Here is a 22,317-nt window from a genome sequence, read left to right as displayed (position 1 = left end):
ACATCCCCACACAGTACAAGGCGGCAAACGAAAATATAACAGGCCCAAGCCCCTGAGTCCACAGATGCTGTCGACAAGACGCCGGCAGCAATCTGCAGACGAACGCAGTCCAGCTTGTCTTCCAACAAACACACATCAAAGTTGCTGGTGAACGCAGCAGGCCAGGCAGCATCTCTAGGAAGAGGTACAGTTGACGTTTCGGGCCGAGACACTTCTTGTGTGTTGCTTGAATTTCCAGCATCTGCAGATTTCCTCGTGCCAGCTTGTCTTCCACCGAGAGAACACTGGGGAGCAGCCAACCTCTCCCGGGAGGCTGTAACCAGCGACAACCGCCGCCGGCTACAACTGTGGCCAGGCGGTGCCCCGATCATAGGCAAACTCTGCATCCAAGCCCCAGGCCGGTGAAAGCCACCCTTCTCCCAAGCATACGCCCAACTGTTCGCTTAACAGGGAATAGAGGTAGTGGATGGCCGAGATGAGAAATAGAGCTGGGGACCCCGGGACCTGGCGCCCTGAAACAAGGGGAGGGTGGGTTGCCGAGGGGGCTTTTCGCCGGCGATGGGTGTAGTTGAGAAGTTGGAAATGTCAGCAACTTGGGTAGTCTGAGCTAGCTCCCCGCGGAACCGTTTACCGAGCAAAGGGAGAGATACGAGTGGGGTGGGGTTACCGACATTGAAACAGTTTGTTACCGGGAGAACGTGGGTGGCCGCGGTTCACTCTGTGTGGCCGGCTGCGGAGGATGGAGGCGTGGCGAAATGTGGGAGGGGGAGCGTCTGGACCAGTCAGAGGCCCTCAAACGGGAGTTGGATTGGCCGAGCAATGAAGAGATGGAACTCATGGAGATCGTTTCTCCACTCCGTCGTTCCGTCCTCGTCCCATTTCCAAACTGTCCGCGCGGATCTCTCCACTCTATTCTCCTCCTGTGATCGACCCACGCGTTTCCGCTCGCTAACGTCTATCCCCGCATGTGAAAGTTCCACCCAGTGCAAAGTTAACGCCCTCTGTCAATCGGCCCACTGTCTTGCTCTCAGGGAAGAGAAGGAAACGCTTACCGCTGTCAGGCGGTGCGAGCTTCAGCGTTCCTTTGATAATTAGACGGCAGATCCCTCGGCCCACAATGATGTGCCAACCTTTTAACCTGTTCTAACCCTTCCCTCCCACACAGACCTCCATTTTCCTATCCAAGAGTACTGTACTCAGTAATCTATAACTATTGCCCATTGTATTCTATTGGCTGAAGATTACTCGAGGGCGGGGTCTAGGGGAAAGCAGATGTGCGTTGGTGAGCGCCGTTGCATAAGCATTGAGGGACTCAAGGCATGGTTCCTGCTGGCAAGGGGGCTGGCTTCTCTGTCCATTTCCCCCCGGGATTCAAGATGACTCAGTGCGCATTGCAATCTGTATCTGGCGGCCTGGAAGCCTGAGCGGGAATATTGCGGGACAGGGCGGAATTCCCGTTGGCTGTCCGCCCGAACCGCGGCGAGCGCTCCCCTCCCGGCTTCCCGCGGCCGCGCACGGGAAGTGTCCATGCAGCCGGCGGCGTAAGCGGGCGGAATGGCGTCGGGCCACTCGACGCTCAGCTTGGAGGATGAGCTGAACTGCCCGCTGTGCCGGCAGCTGTACTCCGACCCCGTGATCTTGGACTGCGGACACGACTTCTGCCGGGAGTGCATCAGCAAGAAGTGGGAGGTGGAGCAGAGAGCGCAATGTCCCGAGTGCGGGCAGATCTTCCGGGACGGGAGCCTCAAGCCCAACCGAGCCCTGAGCAAGCTGGTGAAGAAGACCCGGAATGTCTCCGTCAGCATGAAAGTCAAGAGCAACAGGCCCTACTGCACTGACCACGAAGAGGAGCTGAAACTGTTCTGCGAGACGGACAAGAAGCTCATCTGCGTGATGTGCCTGGACAGGCGCGACGGCCGGAGCCACAAGGCGCACAACTTCATGCTTATCAGCGAGGCGGTGGAGATCTACAAGGTAAGGCGACTCGGAGGTTGCTGGCGTGGATGGCGTAGAAGCTTGCGGAAGGTTGCAGTGGGACGTTGACAGGATACAGAGCCGGGCTGGGATGCTCCATCTGGAAAACTGTGAAGGGATACCATTTGGAGGGCCGAACCTGGAGGAAAATGCGGGGTTAATGGCAGGATTGTTAGCACTGTGGGGGGAACAGAGGGGTCTTGTGGTCCAGTCCGCAAGATGATGGGGGGAGGGAGGCGTGGGTGAGGTTAAGAAGCCATTACGGGGTGCTTCTTAACTTGGGAAGCGGAGTATTTTATACTTTATTGTCGGCAAACAATTGATGCTAGAGCGTACAATCATCGCAGCGATATTTGATTCTGCGCTTCGCGCTCCCTGGAGTATAAATCGATAGTAAATATTTAAAATTTAAATTACAAGTCATTCTGGAGGTAACTTTGTATCATAATGCATGCATTACTAAATGACAATAACAGAGGACTTCGTATCCTCATAATCTAATCTAATCTAAATAGAAAATAGAAAAGGGAAAGTAAGGTAGTGCAAAAAAACCGAGAGGCAGGTCCGGATATTTGAAGGGTACAGCCCAGGTCCGGGTCAGGATCCGTTCAGCACGGGAGCCACGAGGTAATGGTGCAACTCTATAAAACCCTGGTTAGACCACACTTGGAATATTGTGTTCAGCTTTGGTCGCCTCACTATAGAAAGGATACGGAAACTTGAGATGGGAGATATTGCATAGATTGGAGAGCATATCTCATAAGGATCGGCAGGACGAACTAGGGTTTTTTTCCTCTTTGGAGCAAGATGCGTCTTGATAGAGATGGACAGGATGATAAGAGGCATAGATCGAGAGGACAGTCAGATTCTTTTCCCCCAGGACCGAAACGGCTATTAGGACAGGAGCATAATAAGGTGATTGGAGGAAAGTAAAGGGGTGGGGGGGGGGGGACAGTCAGAAGTAGTTTTTTTTACAGTAGTAGATGCGCGGAACGCTCTGTCAACAGTGATCGTTGAAGTAAATATATATATTAGAGACATCTAAAAGAGTCACGGAGTCAGGACCTTCTCTACTTTTGCGTAGCCCTACGCCGTGGCGAGCATGCAGTAGTTGTGTTTGCGTCGCTCTGCAATTCTGCCTCGTCCCATCGACCTGCATCAGGACCACAGCTCTCCTATCCGTGTGCCTATCCAAATTTCTCTTAAATATTGAAATCGAACCAGCATCTCCCTGGCAGCTCGTTCCACACTCTCACTACTCTCTGAGTGAAGACGTTCCGCCTCGGGTTCCCCTTTAACATCTCACCTTTCATCTTTAACCTATGACCGCTTGTCCCAGTCTCGCCCAACCTCCGTGGAAAGAGCCCGCTTGCATTTACTCTATTTGTACCCCCATCTTCCCTTATTCTCCTAACCTTAGGAAATAGTCCCAACCTATTCAGCTTTTCCTATAACTCAGATCCTCAAGTCCTGGCAACATCCTTGTAAATTTTCTCTGTACTCTTTCAACCTTATTTACATCTTTCTCGTAGGTAGGTGTCACGTACCCCGTAACGGGTTAAAGAACCAGCAGAAATGGAAAAACACCTGGAGTCTGGTATTGCTGTTAACATAAGCTATTTTATTAGTAACTACACAATACAGTAATATAAAATCAGATAAATCAAACAGGTTAGCAGATTATGCATATATATAAGTGTGGAAATAGAAAACCCAAACTTCTTCAGGCTTAGGGGGTAATTGGATACAGTCTTGTGATGATGGGTAAATGGAGTCAGTTCAGTTGGTGTTATTGAGTTGAGTAATGGTGGAGAGAGAGAGAGGTGTTGTGGTTGTCCGAGTAAGCCGATACCGTCGATCCTTTGTTGTCCTCCGAAATCCTTAAAAGTCACTGAATGTGACCACAAAAAGGAGTCCGTCTTCTGGGGTGAAGTTATCAACCCTGGCGAGGGTTGGACACACTGATAACTTCCCACCAGTCACCCTTTTTCCACACTGCGAGAGCCACTTAATCCTCCAAAACCCAATTCTCCCGATCGATCCTCCAAAACCCAGCTTTCTGTGTGCACAGGAAGCTCATCCAGTGTCCAAAACCCTGTGTGTCTGTCTGACAACCAGCTGACCCTGTATTTATCTCAGCATGCTGAACACCCGCTGTCCATCACATAATACCGCCCGCGGTCACCATGGCTACCCCTGAGCTGCTCGTTGCTCTCTCTCTGTAAGAGCTCACAAGCAGGCAGCGTCCCTGTATAAGTGCAAACATGCTTTAGAGTTCGTATAAACACCATCTCAAGGCAGGCCTCGTCCCCCTCTCTCTGTAACAGCTCAAACAGTGTCCAAAAGTCAGTCTCATACTCTCAACGTTTTAAAGTGACAGTCCACAGAAAATATGAGCCCTCGGGGTACATAACAATCGGTGACCAAAATTGCACATGATGCTCCAAATTAGGCCTCGTCAACGTCTTGTACAACTTCAGCATAACATCCCAACTCCTGTACTCTATACATGATGGCCAATGTGCCAAAAGCTCTCTTTACAACCCTATCTCCATGTGACATCACTTTCAAGGGTAAGACTTACTCTAGTTGGTCATAACAAAGACACCTCATACTTGTCTGCATTAAATTTTTCCAGCTGGTCCAGATCCTACTGCAAGCTTTGATAGCCTTTCTCTATGTCCTCTGCACCCCCAATCTTGCTGTCATCAGTAGGTACATGGATGGAAAAAAATGGATGAATATATCTTAGAGTAGGAAAAACGGTTGGCACAACATTGTGGGCTGAAGGGCCTGTACTGTTCTATGTTCCAAGACACAGACACAGAGATGGCAAGGAGGCCACTCATTCTGTTCCGCACATTCCTTGTGTCATCTAGAACCAACAGTCTGCTCCCTTCTCCATCTTTCCCAGCTGCCCTGGAAATGTTCCCCTGTCACTTGTAGTCAGAAGTCCATGAAGTTGAGGTGTGTTAAATTCAGAATTTGGGGGTTGGCTTCCCGCAGTAGAGGGTTGGTGACCGGGATGTGGAGACTTTCAGGTGAACTTGAACAACTTCACTTGTGGAGGCAGTTAAATTGTTCCAAGATGGAACATGTCCTGACATACCTGCAGGGCCGTGAGCCATGGACCGGGAATAAGACAGGTTTCTATTTACAACAATTTAGCACGCACGATGGGCTGAATGGCCTTCTACACTATAACTTTCCCAGATTTTATACATTTCCTCTACTACAGAAAATTAAAAACAAGGTATCTGTTCATTGCTTCCAACCGGGTCATTAATGACAGGCAGTCCTACAAGCACCCCATCCGCTTGTCAGTTCTGTGGCCGGGAGGAGTCAGTGTGTCACATTTGTATGAAGTGTGAGAGGTTGCAGCCCCTATTTGCATATCAGAAAGGGCTGTTCCTCAAGTTTTGGTTGTACTTCACCCCATGATCTGGGTATATGAGCACCCAGTACAGAGTTGGGGGGCAGGCAGGGGGTGAAATGGGTCTCCAGGGGGGGGATGCTGTTGGGCCTGGTCAAGATGAGCACTCATGGGTCTAGGCGGTGAGCAGTTGAGGGTTCTGCCCCAGCCAAATGTTTGTCTCTTGTGCCCAAATGTCCTTGGAGAAGGAATCATGATGGGTACAGTGGGGGGTTTTGTGAAAACAGAGCCTCTGCCACACCCCCACCCTCAGGAATTGAATGTTTTGTAGGTGGTAGTAATCATATTTTAATTTGAAATGGATCACAGTCTTGTAAATCCTTGATGTTTGTATTTTGTGTGTGAAAAAATTTCTGTAGTTTTATATATTTTTTTAAAATGGCAGTCCTTCAAAGCCTGGCAGAATTAAATTCCTCTGCTCCTCTCCTCCCCATCTCATCTGTGTAGAGCGTGTCCCAGACCAGGTGGAAAAGTTTCTTCTCAACTCTCACTTCCACCCTCCCCAGATTGTAATCTTCATCCTTCAGTTTAAATCTGTGTCCCTGGTCCTGCCAACTCGCCCGACTCAACTGCTCTGATCTCATTCACCCCACAATCTTCCTTCTCAAAAGGGGATCAGGTGCCAACATCCCCGGTCTCACCCACCGGGGTCTGGAGGTTGGAAGTTCAGAGGCAGCCTGTCCTGGGGCTGGAGACCTGTGTATGTGTTGGCAGTGGAAGGGTGGGAAAAGGCACGGGTATGACCCAGTCCGTCACAGGTAAAGCCCTCGCCCCCAGTGAACACAGCTACTTGGAGTGTCGTTGCAGGAAAGCAGCCTCTATCATCAGAAACCCCTCACCGCTGAGGCCACGCTCTCCTCTCACTGTTGTCGTCAGGCTGGGGGTACAGGAGCCCCAGGACTCACAGCACCAGGCTCAGGAACAGATATTATCCCTCAGCCATCAGGCTTTTGAAGCAGAGGGGAGAACTTCACTTGCCCCATCACTGAACAGTTCTCACAACCTATTGACTCTCTTTCAAGAACTTGTTCATCCTGTTCTCAATATTCATTGTTTATATATATTTATTATTATTATTATTATTATTATATGTCTTTGCACATTGGTTGTTTGTCTGGCCCATTGGGTGCGGACTTTCATTGCTTCAGTTGTGTTTCCTGGATTTACTGTGTCATCCCACAAGAAAATGAATCTCGTTGTTGTATATGGTGACAGAACTGATAATAAATTTACTTTGAACTTTGTCTTGCTGTTGCTTGTTGTCCTGTTGAACCTTGTGAACACGCTGTGCTGGTGCTGGAGGATGTGGTGACACTGAAAACATGGAACAGTATAGCACGGGAACAGGCACAATGTTGTGCAGAACATTAGAAACCAAAATGGCCAACTAAACTAATCCCCTGACTGCACAATGTCCGTATCCATCCATCTTCCTCACATTCACGTACCTATCTAAATGACCCTAAAAAGTCCATGATGTATCTGCCTCTGCCACCACCCGAGGGAGCACACTGCAGGTGCCCTCCGCTCTGTGGGTAAAAACAACAGCAACTTGCCCCTCACATTATGCACGAACATACCGCCTCTCACCTTCTGGTTTTAGACATGTCAACCCTGGGAAAAAAGATACTGTCTATCTGCATCTCCCCTAAGCTTATAAACCTCTGTCAGATTTCCCTTCAGCTCTCCAGAGAAAACAACCCAACTTTGTCCGACCTCTCATAGCACATGCCCCCTAAACCAGGCAGCACCCTGATAACACTGCTTCACCCTCAACATCCTCCCTATAGTGGGGTGACCAGAACCATATGCAGCACCCCAGATGTTTCATAAAGCTGCAATGTAACTTCCTGACTTTTCAACACAATGTCTCGACTAATAGAGGTTTGCAGGCTGCTCCCAGCATACTCTTCGTGTTTTGGCTGCTGACCCAAATGAAACATTTCACCGTGTGTGGGTTATGAAGAAATCAGTCTGAAATCTGATATCTATCGGGTTCATTCCGATCACAGATCGCATCACCGTGATTTCTCTGCTGTCGTTGGGTAAATGAATCTGAAATCTGAAACCTGTCCGGTGCATTCCGATCACACATCCCATCACCCTGATTTCTCTGCTGTCCTTGTAGGGTAAACTGAAGGTGTACCTCAACTCCCTGAAGCAGAAGAGGAGTTACTACCATGAGTTTGAGGTCAAGCAACAAGAGAAGATCACAGAGATCAAGGTAGAGTCCTGCCGTGCAGACCTTCGGTCTGACCTGTGTTCATGTCGGTCCACGGCCACATCTTACTGCAGTTGCACAAGGCATTGATGAGACCACACCTGGAGTATTGTGTGCAGTTTTGGTCCCCTAATCTGAGGAAAGACATTCTTGCCATAGAGAGAGTACAAAGAAGGTTCACCAGATTGATTCCTGGGATGGCAGGACTTTCATATGAAGAAAGACTGGATCGACTAGGCTTATACTCGGAATTTAGAAAATTGAGGGGGGATCTTATTGAAACATATAAAATTCTGAAGGGATTGGACAGGCTGGATGCAGGAAGATTGTTCCCGATGTTGGGGAAGTCCAGAATGAGGAGTCAGAGTTTGAGGATAAAGGGGAAACCTTATAGGACCAAAATGAGGAAAAACTTCTTCACACAGAGAGTGGTGAATCTGTGGAATTCTCTGCCACAGGAAACAGTTGAGGCCAGTTCATTGGCTATATTTAAGAGGGAGTTAGATAAGGCCCTTGTGGCTAAAGGGATCAGGGGGTATGGAGAGAAGGCAGGTACAGGGTTCTGAGTTGGATGATCAGCCATGATCATACTGAATGGCGGTGCAGGCTCGAAGGGCCGAATGGCCTACTCCTGCACCTATTTTCTATGTTTCTATGTTTCTAATGGGTTGGAGGACGCATTATATTCTGTGTAGATGGCCTCTAACCTCATGGCACGAATATCGATTTCTCTAACTTCTGGTAGTTTTTCCCCCTTCCCCTGCGGACTTCTTCATTTTCCCACTCTGGCCTCTTACCTCTTGTCCTTGCCTGCCTACGTCCTTCTCCTTCCCTTTCTCCCATGGTCCACTCTCCTCTCCTATCAGATTCCTTCTTTGTCACCCCTTTTCCTTATCACCTCACAGCTCCTCCCCCACCCACTTGGCCTCTCCTATCACCTTTTACCTTGTCCCCCACCTTATTCTAACTTCTTCCCCCTTCGTTTCCAGTTCTGATGAAAAGCCTCGGTCTGAAGATTTGACTGTTGATTAATTTACACAGATGCTGCCTGACCTGCTGAATTCTTCCAGCACTTCGTGCGTGGCTCCGGATTTCTAGCATCTGCGGAAGACCGTGCGTTCAGGGCTCGGATCTGGCGCGGGTTACAGACCCTTGTTTCCCTCCCCACAGGACCTGTCGAGTAAACTGCAGAGCAACATGACGAGAGAGTTTTCCAAAATGCGCAGCGCTCTGGACAAGAAGCAGCAGTTCCTCTTCAACGACTTCGCGGCGCAGGAGGGTGACATCCTCACCAGGATGGGGGCGAACCTCCGCAAGATCCAGGACAACCTGAGCCGCACGCAGCAGATGCTGATGAACATACAGAGGCGGCTGGAACACCAGGACGTCTATACCATGCTGAAGGTTAGCCACTCGCCGCGCTGCGCTGAAACCGATGGCGCAGACCCCCCGTATGTTAGCAGAGTCGTTTGTGGGCAGCTCCGTACAAATGGACAGTGGGGGGCCGCGACGTGCCAACACTTACATGAAGTACGCAGTGTGGGGAGAATTAACCAGGAATCTGCCTGGGTTGGAGACAGGGTTTCATGAAGGAAAGATGAGCGAGCTCGGGCTTTTCTCTTTGGAGATAAGGAGCATATTAGGTGACTTGATTGAGGCATAGATTGGAGAATGGGGGGGCAGTGTCATAGTTAATTCTTTACACAGAGAGTGGGGGGTGCTTGGAATGCGCTGCCCAGGATATAATGGTAGAGGCAGGTACATTAGGGACATTTAAGAGACGCTTAAGATAAATAGGTGGATGATAGAAAGAAATAGAGGGTTGCGTAGGTGGGAAGGGTTAGAATAATTTTAGAGTACGTTAAAAGGTTAGCACAGCATCGTGGGCCAACGGGTCTGTGCAGAGCTGAAGCATTCAGTGACTGAATTAATGGTAGCTTCTTTCTTAGGATGTCCCGTTGTCAAAAATGTTTGGTCAATAGACAAAGTAATTTTTGGTCCGTATGTTTGTAGAGCTCTGAGCGGACACTGCAAGAAGCGAGAGATCTAGGCTGAAGTTCCGATGGGCAGGGCCTAGGGTGGGGTGGGGGTATGCCACACCATCGGCGGTTCCCTGTCGAGCGGTTGCTGTTGTAAGACACTTTGCAGCTGCCGTGAGGTGGAGAGCCAGGCAGTCGGCACTGTGTAGCTTAATCAAAATTACTAACATTGGGTGATGTGGCGTTTCCTCTCCTTAAGGCGCTGGCAATATTGTTGACATCCCAGCAGTGCGGTCCCTCGTTTCCCATGAGTCACTTTGTCAGTGGTGTGGACGGCCCCACAGAAACGCAGGTGGCACGGCTGTGTAGCAGTTAACGTGGCCCTAGTACAGCTTGGGGTATCGGGGTTTGGGGTTCGATTCGGGTGTCCACCTCATACACTGCTTGGCCTTCCTCGGGTTAGTCGAGTAATTGGTCGTTGTAAATTGCCCTGTGATAAGGCTAGTACTAAATGGGTGGGTTGCTGGGCAGTGCTGCTCGTTGGGTCACTGTGTCTGCATTCGAAGCCTGCGCTCCCTCGTTTCCCGTAAACCGCCTTGTAAAGTGTATGACCAGCTCAACAGAAACGCAAGTGTTTGATACAACACCTCTACTTTCCGAGGAGGCCAGAGAGAGCTGAACTTCACACACCTATATTCGTGTCACCAGAATCATTCCAGGATTGAATAGCCTGTCATATGAAGAACGTTTGATGGCTCTGGGCCTGTAATCACTAGAATTCAGAAGAATGAGGGGTGACCTCATTGAAACCTATCGAACGGTGAAAGGCCTTGATACAGTGGATGTGAAGAAGATGTTTCTTGTGATTGGGGAGTCCAAGCTCAGAGGACACAGCCTCCGAATGGAGGGGTGTCCATTCAGAATCGAGATGAGGAGGAATTGCTTTCGCCAGAGAGTGGTGAATCTGTGGAGACCAAGTCTTTATGTATATTTAAGGTAGAGGTTGATAGGTTCTTGACTGGTCAAGGCATGAATGGATATGGGGAGAAGGCAGAAGATGGGGGCTGAAAGGAAAATTTGATCGGCCATGATGAAATGGCAGAGCAGACTGGATGGGCCAAATGGCCTAATCCTGCTCCTGTATCTTATGGTCCTTCTACAGATGTGCAGTAGAGAGTATCCTAACAAGCTGCATCACTGCATCAATGGAAACTGCACTGCAGCAGACAAGAGGGCTCTACGATGGGTAGTCTCAGTTGCCCAATGCATCACCGGAACCAGCCTACCCACCATCAAGGACAGGTATAGAGAAAGGGGCCAGTAACAGCATGAAGGCTCCCACCCACCCTGCTCATGGACTGGTTGTCCCACTCCCATCAGGGAGGAGGTCACGTAGCATCCACACCAGGACCACCAGACTCAAAAACAGTGACTTTCCCCAAGCAGTAAGGCTGATCAACACCTCCACCCACTAACCCACCCCTCCACACCCCCAACCTCCACTACTTTATCATTTCCTGTCAGTCACCTCATGCACAGACACTCCTGTGCTTAGTGTCACCTGATGGACATACAATCAATCCCTGTGTTTAAGCTAACTTATTGCGTTTTTTTAAAAAATTATTATCATTGTTTTCCTTATCTTATTGTGTTTCTTGTGCTGTGTAGGATCCAGAATAACAACTATTTTGTTCTCTGTTACACTTGTGTGCTGGAAATGACATTAAGCAAACTTGAATAGAGTGGACGTAGATATGATGTTTCCAATAATGGAGGAATCTAGGACTAGAGGGCACAGACTCAGAATAGAGGGTCATCTGGTTAGAACAGAGATGAGGAATTTCTTCAGCCAGACGGTAGTGGATCTGTGGAGTTCATTGCCACGGACAGTTTTGCAGGACAAGTCATTGGGCGTATTTGAAGTGGAGGGTGGTAAGTTCTTGATTAGTCAGAGTGTCAAAGGTTTCGAGGCAAAGATGGGGGGACGGGGTTGAGAGGGATAATAAATCAGTCATGATAGAGTGGTGGAGCAGACCGATGGGCTGAATGGCCTAATTCTTCTCCTATGTCTTCTGGTTTTACATAAGGCTGCGCTTTTCTTCACCGCCACTAAATGCCAGTTTTATTTTCCCTCCAGGAGGCTCCTCTGGATGTCAAAAGGTATGGCATTTTCTCCGCTGAAACTGGACCGGCAAAAATTAAGTGACAGATGGGAGCACTTCATCTGCTAATCTCACCTATCTTGTATTCACACCAGTACTGAAGACGGTTACCAGCCAACGATATTGGAAGAAAACCTACCTGTCAGTTTATTCCAAGGACCTCTGCAATATAGAGTTTGGAAACAAGTTATAGATGTTATTAATCCCGGTAAGGAAGTTTTTATATCCATTTGATTAAACACTGCGGCAAGTCTTCAACACGGATTGTGCTCAGGAACCATTTTATTTATATTTATTTTGTGATTCAGTGCAGAACAGGCCCTTTGGCCGAACAAGCTGCACCATCCAGAAACCCACCCTAGCTTAATCAACATTCAAGGTTGTTCAATGTTGTTTCCGGTGCACAAGTATAAATGAGAATGAAATAAATGTTACTCCAGATACTGTGCAACACCAAAATAAGATAAAGAACACAATAGTAATAAAAAGACTCAATAAATGTAAATGTGTGGCGCGTGGCCAAGTGGTTAGGGCGTTGGACTAGCGACCTGAAGGTCGTGGGTTCGAGCCTCGGCTGAGGCAGCATGTGTGTCCTTGAGCGAGGCACTTAACCACACAATGCTCCAGCCTACCCAGCTGAGAACGGGTACCGGCAGAAACGCTGGGGGTTAACCTCATGATAGACTGGCGTCCTATCTGGGGAGGGGAGTCTCGTACTCTCGGTCATTTCACGCCACGGAAACCGGCATAAGCACCGGCCTGATGGGCCACAAGGCTCGGGACAGACTTTAAAAATGTAAAGTAGACATCGATTGATTGTATGCCCATAAAGTGACATCTGTGCATAAGGTGAGTCCTGACAGAAAACGATAAAGTGGTGGTGTTCGGGGGTGTGGAGGGATGGGTTAGTGGGTGGAGGTGTTCAGTAGTCTTACTGCTTTGAGAAAGTAACTGCCATGAGTTGGGTGGGTGGGATCCTACATGGATAATCACAGACAATTTACAATGAACGATTAATTTATTCTCCGGCATGTCTTTGGATCCATGTATCCCGAGGGAGTTCCATATAGATTGCACCGGAATTGAACTCTGAACTTGAGAATGCCCTGTGCTGTAATAGCATTGAGTTAAATGCTGTGCCAATGTGTCTCACTGCCCACCCACCAGCACCATAACTTCAAGAGAAGCTGGAAACTTGACTTCTCATGATTTATGGTTGTAGACATCTCTGCCAATGCCAGCATTTATCGCGCATCCTTAGTTACCCTTGAGAGATGGCAGAGAGCAGCTGTCCTTCTGATCAGAAAATTGTGACAGGAGAGCGAGTTCAGGATTTGGGCACAGTGGCGATGAAGAAACAGTATCTTCTAGAAGATGATGTTATGTTGAATTTGCATACGATGGAATAATATTTTGAAGATGGCTAAGGCAATGGTGAGTCCTAATCTGGAGTATAGTGTGAAATTTTAGTCAACCACCTGCAGGAAAGATGTAAGAAAGACTGAAAGAGTTCAGAGAAAATTTACAAGGATTTTGCCAGGACTTGAGGACCTGAGTTGTAAGGAAATATTTAACAGTTTGGGACTTTATTGCCTGGAACATAGAAAATTAGATAGCTAGATAGATAGACATACTTTATTGATCCCAAGGGAAATTAGGTTTCGTTACAGTTGCACCAACCAAGAACAGAGTACAAACATAGCAATACAAAACCACAAACAATCAAATAATAATATATAAACTATGCCAGACGGAAATAAGTCCAGGACCAGCCCATTGGCCCAGGGTGTCCGACCCTCCAAGGGAGGAGTTGCAAGGTTTGATGGCCACAGGCAGGAATGACTTCCTATGATGCTCAGTGCTGCATCCCGGTAGAATGGGTCTCTGGCTGAATGTACTCCTGTGCCCAACGGTAATTGAGGGGAGATTTGATAAAGGTACTGTATACAAAGTTCAGGGTATAGGTAGGGTGACTGCAAGCAGGTTCTTTCCACTGAGGGTGAGTGGAACGACAACTACACAAAAAGTGAAACACTTACAGGGAACCTGAGAGGTGTAGCATTAGCTGGTTGGCAGAAAACTGAGAATGGGAATAAAGGGATCTTATTCTGGCTGGCTGCTGGTTATCAGTGGAGTTCCACAGGGGTTGGTGTTGGGACCGCTGTTTTTTACGATGTATGTCAATGATTTGGACTATGGGGATTAATGGATTTGTGGCTAAATTTGCCAATGATACAAAGATAGGTCAAGGAGCTGGTAGTGTTGAGGAAACAGAAAACCTGCTGACAGACTTACATAATTTAGGGGAATTGAGCAATGAAGTGGCAAATGAAATACAATGTTGGAAAGTGTATGGTCATGCACTTTGGTGGAAGAAATAAATGGGCAGACTATTATTTAGATGGGCAGAGAATATCAAAATGCAGAAATGCAAAGGGACTTGGGAGTCCTTGTGCAGGATACCCTAAAAGTTAACCTCCAGGTTGAGTCGGTTGTGAAGATGGCGAATGCATTGTTGGTATTCATTTCTAGAGGTATAGAATATAAGGGCAGGGATGTGATATTGAGTCTTTATAAGGCATTTGTGAGACCACACAAAGTATTGTGTGCAGTTTTGGGCTCCTTATTTTAGAAAGTATATACTGACATTGGAGAGGGTTCAGAGAAGATTCACAAGAATGATTCCAGGAATGAAAGGGTTACCATATGAGGAAAGCCTGGCAGCTCTTGGGTTGTATTCCCTGGAGTTCGGGAGAATGAGGGGGGAATCTCATAGAAACATTCCGAATGTTAAAAGGCCTGAACAGATTAGATATGGCAAAGTTATTTCCCGTGGTAGGGGATTCTAGGACAAGAGGGCTCAACTTCAGGATTGAAGGACGTCAGTTTAGAACAGAGATGCGGAGAAATTACTTTAGTCAGTGGGTGGTAAATCTGTGGAATTTGTTGCCATGAGCGGCTGTGGAGGCCAAGTCATTGGGTGTATTTAAGGCAGAGATAGATAGGTTCTTGATTAGCCAGGGCATCAAAGGGTATGGGGTGAAAGCAGGAGAGTGGGGATGACTGGAAAAATTGGATCAGTTCATGATTGAATGGTGGAGTAGACTTGATGGGCTGGTTGGCCTACTTCTGCTCCTGTATCTTATGGTCTTATGGTCTAACTTCTTCACTCAGACAGTGGTGAGAGTGGGGAACGAGCTGCTAGTGGAAGTGGTGGATGGGGTTTCGATTTCACCATTTAAGAAAAAATTAGATGGACAGGAGGGGTATGGAGGGCTGTGGGCCGGGTGCAGGTCAATGGGACTAGGTAGTGTTAATGGTCTGGCACAGAGTAGATGGGCCGAAGGGCCTGTTTGGGTGCTGTAGTTTTCTTTGATTCTGTGGGTAACTGGGCTTGTAAGGGGGTGGTGGGTTGGGATGGGAGGGCATGTACAGTGCCTCACTGTGCTGTTGGGTTTGAGTGGTCCGTTGCCACAGATCTTGTCGACGGCATGCACTGCTGTTGGCTGAGGAAGTGACCGTGTTCTGTGGTTAATGGGGGCATCAATCAAATGGACCTGCAATGTAATGCAGAGGTTTTCAAGATTTGCCACAGCAGCACTTCAAGTTCAAAGTTCAAGTTTAAATTTATTATCAAAGTCACCCTGGGATTCAATTTGTTGTGGGCATACATGGTGGATCCAGAATAGAATAACAACCAGAATAGAATCGATAAAAGACCACAGCAGCTTGGCCATTCAGCCGGTGTGCAAAAGACAACAAACTGGTCAAATACAAAAAGAAATAATAATAATTAAATATCGAGAACTTGAGATGAAGAATCCTTGGAAGTGATTCCATAGGATGTGGGAGCAGTCCAGCGATGGGAACCAAGAACCCAGCTGATCCAGGGTTTACCCTCCCAAAGGCTGCACACACACCAACGTCACAGACTGGGATCGTGGGATCATCGGGGAGTGTGAGAATTCCCGATGATTCCTCCGTCATAGCAAACACAGAGGGCATTGACGTCACCTGGAAGTGAAGGCCTGTTGTCACCTATGACCCGATTGAACTTTAGAAGAGGTGATAGTATTCAAGCCTGTCGAGCATCCTTCATTGATTCCAGTTTAGCCCAGACAACTGGAGACTGTTCTGTCAGATTCAGAGTTATTTACCACAGGTACATGGAGACATGCCCCCACCAACTAGCTCAGAGCCTCGTAATGCAGCCGTGAATGGGCTAATGAGTTAAACCAGTTCTTCAAAAGGTTTGACAATTGTCCTCCTGTTCACACCCACCTCAGCACACCAGACCAGGTGTACGGGTACCAGATGTTCCCTCAGCACCGATGCCTCCCCTCCTCCCTCCTCTCCACTTCTGTTCACCCACATGAATATAGAATACTACAGCACATTACAGGCCCTTCAGCCCACAATGTTGTGCTGACCCTCAAACTCTGCCTCCCATATAACTCCCCACCTTAAATTCCTCCATATACCTGTCTAGTAGTCTCTTAAACTTCACTAGTGTATCTGCCTCCACCACTGACTCAGGCAGTGCATTCCACGCACGAACCACTCTCTGAGTGAAAAACCTTCCTCTAATATCTCCCTTGAACTTCCCACCCCTTACCTTAAAGCCATGTCCTCTTGTATTGAGCAGTGGTGCCCTGGGGAAGAGGCGCCGGCTATCCACTCTATCTATTCCTCTTAATTTCTTGGATGAACAATATGGGCTATCACTGTGTACATCCTCTCCTTGCCCTGCACCTAGCACCCACACCTCCACATACCAATTGCTATCGTCCCGATCTTCACCTTCCCCAGCCCCACCTTCCACCAACTCCCCAGTCATCATGGACTCACCTTCTCTACTGAGCAGGGGAGAGGGGCTCTGGGGAAACTCAGACATGACGAAGCTTTGGGACCCCGGATGGTGTGAACCCCAAGATCCTGAGGGAGTGTGCTGAGCTGCTGTGTGGACTTCTCCGGAGCATTTTCAGTCTCAGCCTGGAAGGGGTCCCGACGGTGTGGAAAACATCATGTCTGGACCCAGTACCCAAGAAAGGCCAACTGACAGTCTTGACTGACCACTGTCCAGTGGCCCTGACCTCACACATCATGCAGACCCTGGAGAGGCTGGTCCTGGCTCACCTCCGACCCCTGATCCGATCAGTCCTCGATCCCCTGCAGTTTGCCTACCCGGAGCACATTGGAGTTGACAATGCTGTCATCTACCTGTTGAACATAAGTTAATAAAATATAATTCAAAATGTATACCGTGCACAGCACAGGGAAACAGTAAACAGCTGACTGTCCTCGGTGGTGGCAGGGTATTCATTAGTTTCACAGTCTGAGGGAAGAAGCTGTTACCCAGTCTGGTGGTCCAGGTCCTGATGCTCCTGTACCTCCTTCCTGATGGTAGTGGGTGAAAAAGATTGTGAGATGGGTGGCAGGGATCCTCAACAACACCTCAAGCTCTCTGTGATCCTCTCAGCAAGTTAGTACTTCATATAAAAATATTTATATTGGATTATGACATGCTTTGAGAGAGAGATTGAATGTATTTTCAAAATCGTAGACTGCTCTGAGAGTAGATAAATAATCTCTGACTCACATCTCCAGGCATGGTACTATGCCAGATCAAATATTTTTATTGTATTTAATTTAGAGACACGGCACGGTAACAGGTTCATCTGGCTGAGTGAGCCCTGCTCTATCCAAGTACGCCAAAGTGACCGGTTAACCTACTAACCAGTACGTCCACGGAACGTGGGAGAAAACCCACACAGTCACGGGGAAAATGTCCAAACTCCTTACAGACAGCGACGGAATTGAGCCCGAGTCGCTGGCACTGTAAAGCGTTGTACTCACCTCGCTGTTGTCGTGCCACTCCCAAAAATAAATTGGAGGTGGCAGAACCACTCGGGTCGGGCAACAGAGTGGAGAGAGAAACGGAGTTATCCTTTCACATTGATACCCATTCATCAGGCTAAGATGAACTTTATTTACAGGTTTGGGAAGCAAAGAAACAATTAGTTTTAAACTGCAGAACAGGTAAGGGGTGAGAAAGTGGATGTATGAAGGAAGGTTGAGTGAGCTTAGAGCTTTTCTCTATGGAGCGAAGGCGGATGAGAGGTGACTTGACAGAGGTGTACAAGGTGATAAGAGGTGTTGATTGTGTGGACAGAGTCTTTTTATCCCAGAGTGGAAATGGCCAATACGACGGGACGTAATTTTAAGGTGACTGGAGGAAAGTATAGAGAGGGTGTCAGAGATAGGGACCTTCAGCCACATGGATGATAGGAAAACAGAAGGCTCTGCAGAAGAGAAGGTTTAGATTGAACTTAAGGTAGTTTAAAATGTTGCACAACACTGTGTTCCAAAGGATCTTTACTGTCCCGTTCTATGCTACAGTTACATATATATATTTTTTTTACCTGTGAAGTTGCGAGCCTTGGGAAGTTGAAATCGAGCAAAGGCATAACATTCATGAAGAACAAGACAATAGACAAGGGCAACACACACACAAAGTGCTGGAGGAACTCTGCAGGTCAGCCAGCATCTGTGGAGGTGAATTAACAGTCAATGCTTCAGGCCAAGACCTTCATCGGACTGGAAAGGAAAGGGGAAGATCCCAGGATAAATTTAATGACATATGCCAGTGATATTAAACCCGAAAGAATCAGCAGCTCATCATGTCACAGCCTTCCATTCCTTCTGGATTTACTCCTTGCTACTCTTAGGGTTTTCCCAGCCATGCCAAAGGTTCCCACCATCACTAGGCCACGTGATCTGTGGACCCTGCCTCCAAACATCTCACTTGGGTTTGTTCATCCTTAGAGACGTTCACTTAGCTTCAAATGACCTGTCTCTAACCAAGACCTTAACCTGTCTCTTTTTCTTTCCAGGCACTGAAGGAACCAGTGATCTGAACTCTGCTCTGGGTGGCAGAGTTGGGGGCATAGGTGGGACTGGCACTCAGTTACAGACCACCACCAAAGGCCAGGCAAACATTGATACCCCCCTCCCCAACCGCATGGGATGGGCAGGAGTGCACACCCCCCCAGCCTCTCCAAGGCCCTGCCGCAGTTGGGGAGGGAGACAGATTGTTGTCATGGATTCCAGGTGAATTGTTGTTACTGACGGGGCAGACCAGGCAAATTGCCCAATAGTTCTGAATGGTAAAGGAGGCACACAGTTCCAGAGAGGGTGGGAAGGAGATTCATGTTTGTTGCTTCATGAAACATTATTTGCCGTGAGCTGGTGCTCACCCAGACTCTATAGTGTGTACACTGGACAGACCAGCACAATGTTGTGCCAACCGTTTAACCGTCTGACCTCCATCCAACCTTTCCCTCCCCACAGAGGAGCTTTGATTCCAGCCCTTCACCTGTCACCTTCTAGCTTACCCTCTGTCCCATCCCCCACCTTTTCATTCTGGCATTGCACCCCGCCTCCCTCACCAGCCCTGAAGGAGCTCAGGCCAAAATGCCAACAGTTTATTCATTTCCATAGATGTTGCCTGACCTGCTGAGTTCCTCCAGCATTTTGTGTGTAGTGCGGGTGTGGGTATGTAACCCTATATTTTCCTCTCATCCATGTGCCTGTCTGAGAGTTTCTTAAATGTCCCTAATGTATCTGCCTTTGGCAGCAGATCCAATGTACTCACCACTCTCTGTACAAAAAGCCCCACCTCTGACATTCCCCCGTACCCTCCTCCAATCACCTTAAACTTATGCCCCCTCATGTTGGCAAATTCAAGGCAGGGTACACTTTTGCAGGGGTAGCCTAGATTGGAAAGCAGAAACAGGCCCTTCGGCCCGACGAGTCTAGTCTGGCCATCCAATTACCCAGTCCTATATTTACTTTTATGCTCTGCATCTTCTCACCTCTCCCCCTCCCCCTTCCAGATTCTACTCCATCCCACCCCACCCACACCCTATGGACAATTCACAGCAATCAATTAACGGGCTGACCCCCAGGTCCCCGTCAGAAGCTTCCCCCCTTGCATCTGGTGTACTGAGTTCCTTGGCATCAAGTTTCTTGCCTGCCCTGACTCACTGGGTCAGAAGGGTGCTGTAATAATTTCACCCTACCGTTCAGCCTGGTCTCTACTCTGAGTAACACAGGGGCTGGTTGTATCATTGCCAATTGAGTGTTGTGGCATGCTGCCTTGCTCTCCTCTCATGTAACAGCATACGAGGGCAGAGTGTGGGAGAAGGTTCAGTCCCGTCCACTGACCTTGTTTGGGCGGGTAGAGCTGTCACCTCTGATGAAAATGCAGTCACTCTGGGATCAGCCTGGTCCCGGGGCAGTCTTGTCACCCCCACGTCATCTGGTCTGTGGCCAGCAGAGGGCTCCTCCAGCAGGGGCAGTGGTTGCCAGCCGAGGGTGCAGAGTTCACTGCAAAAGTTGACGTGTACCTTGCACCTCATTATCAAACATTCCCTCAAGCTTACATCAGCCCCGCATCATCTGGTCTGCGACCAGCAGAGTGCTCCACCAGTTATGGGCAGTGAGGGCTGGGGGATGGGATAGGGCTGGGAGGGGGTGTGCGTTTCACTAGTGCCAAAGGTGACACATGTACCTCTTTATCACTGTTCCCTCTCATTTTTATTTACAGCTGCAGGTTCCAACCATTGCAGAATCTTTTAATGGCCTGAAAACTGTACAGCACTTTAAATGTTTATTTTAGCAATATGCACATCAAACAAACATGAACCACAGCTCACAACAGAAGTGAACAATGTCAACACAACTGACAGGCACAACAGCAACAGTAGACAGCGTCAGCGTTCATTGGCCGGTGGTTTAGTAACAATGAGCTACCAACTTCCATTCTGTGTTTGTTGTTACAATTTGCAACAGTGTTGTAACTTGAAACACTGACAATGTAAACACATTGAAACCCAAGATGTTTCAAAGAAAAGGTTGTACATTTATTATTTACAAAATTTATAGATGGTATTAATTAAGAGAATTAATTACAGGCTATTTTACAGCATAGATTTCAAAATTATATCAGCATAATTTGAAGATTATATTAATTTATAAAAGAAAACTCCAGCTGTGCAGTCACAAAGGTTATGTGCATGGAAGCATTTCAGTTACTTCCCTGCCACGCATCTTAGAGGGAACAGTGCGCTAAATGATGGACTCGCCCTTTGATAGGTAGATCCCAACATTAATAACCATTGTGGCCGCTATTATTTCTAGGATTTGGAAATAAAATGTAATAAATTACATTTTGATACAATCTAATGTAGAAGAATAGATAGGGAGGATTGGTATAGTGTAGCGGTATACATGCACGATCACAGCTTGCGATGTCAGAGTTCACAGCTGAATTCCGGCGTCTGTCCTCCATTAAGAGTTTACCTGTGCTTGACGTGAGCGTGTGGATTTCCTCCGACAGTCTGAAGACATACTGGTTAGTGGGTTAATTTGTCATTGTGAATTGCCCTGTGATTAGGATAGGGAGCACAGTAGTGTGGTGGTTAGCACAACGCTTTACAGTACAGGCGACCCGGGTTCAATTCCCGCCCTGCCTGTAAGGAGTTTATACGTTCTCCCCATGACTGCGTGGGTTTCCTCTGGGTGTCTTGGTTCCTCCCACAGTCTAAAGACACCATTGACAATTGTCCTGTGATTGGGCGAGGATTACACCGGGGGATTGCTGGGCAGTGCGGCTCATCGGCTGATATAAAGAACAGTCTGCAAGCTAATCGAGAGCGGCGGGTGGAAGGAGCACGCTCTGACTTTTGGCTTTTGTTTTGCTCTCTGTCAGTGCCAGCCTACCTGACGCTGAACCCCAGCACGGCGCACCCTCGCCTCCGGCTGTCCGACGATCTGACAGTCGTGTCCTACGGCGACATGAAGCAGGAAGTTCCTGACAACCCTGAGAGGTTTGACACCTGTGTGTGCGTGCTGGGGTTGGAGGCCTTCTCGTCCGGCAGGCACTACTGGGAGGTGCAGGTGGGCAGCAAGACTGAGTGGGACGTGGGAGTGGTCAAGGAATCCATCGGCCGGAAGGGGCACACCACCGCCACGCCGGAGGCCGGCTACTGGATTGTCTGGCTCCGAAATGGTAACGAGTACAAAGCGACAACGGTGCCGAGGACACGCCTGAATGTAACGGTGAGACCCAAGGCAGTTGGTGTCTACCTGGACTATGATGCCGGACAGGTGTCCTTTTACAACGTGGACAATATGACTCACCTGTACACTTTCATTGACACCTTTTCAGAGAGACTTTTTCCTTACTTCAGCCCGGGGATTAATGATGACGGGGAGAATTTGGAACCGATGAAAGTCCTCCCAGTCAAATGTCACGATGAATAGAATGAAGCCAGTCACCGCCCTTCACAGGGACTCTCCCCCCACCATTTCTGTCCCCCGTTCTCTCTCAGTCTCCACCCTACCACAGATATCTCCCCTGTAACTTCCACCACCCTTCGGCAAATTGAAACGTGCATCGACCTACGTGTTAACTCTGTCTCTCTCTCTCCACAGATGCTACCCGACCTGCAGTGTGTTTTATACCAGCTGCTGCTATTTGTCTTT

At 48.2% G+C, this 22,317-nt stretch overlaps 1 protein-coding gene across 1 annotated transcript; it reads left to right on the top strand.

Annotated features, from left to right (window-relative positions):
- Nucleotides 1-777: 777 nt before the first annotated feature.
- On the top strand, nt 778-22,095 carry LOC140198482 (zinc-binding protein A33-like). Its single transcript, XM_072259568.1, has 6 exons — nt 778-2,031; nt 7,536-7,631; nt 8,799-9,032; nt 11,745-11,767; nt 11,865-11,977; nt 21,542-22,095. The coding sequence occupies exons 1-6, from the start codon at nt 1,555-1,557 to the stop codon at nt 22,093-22,095; spliced, it is 1,497 nt and encodes a 498-aa protein (XP_072115669.1). The 5' UTR covers nt 778-1,554.
- The last annotated feature ends 222 nt before the right edge of the window (nt 22,096-22,317 follow it).

The sequence above is a fragment of the Mobula birostris genome, chromosome 5 (assembly GCF_030028105.1).
Source record: "Mobula birostris isolate sMobBir1 chromosome 5, sMobBir1.hap1, whole genome shotgun sequence".
Classification (NCBI taxonomy): domain Eukaryota; kingdom Metazoa; phylum Chordata; class Chondrichthyes; order Myliobatiformes; family Myliobatidae; genus Mobula; species Mobula birostris.
This window is presented reverse-complemented; position numbering and strand designations above follow the sequence as displayed.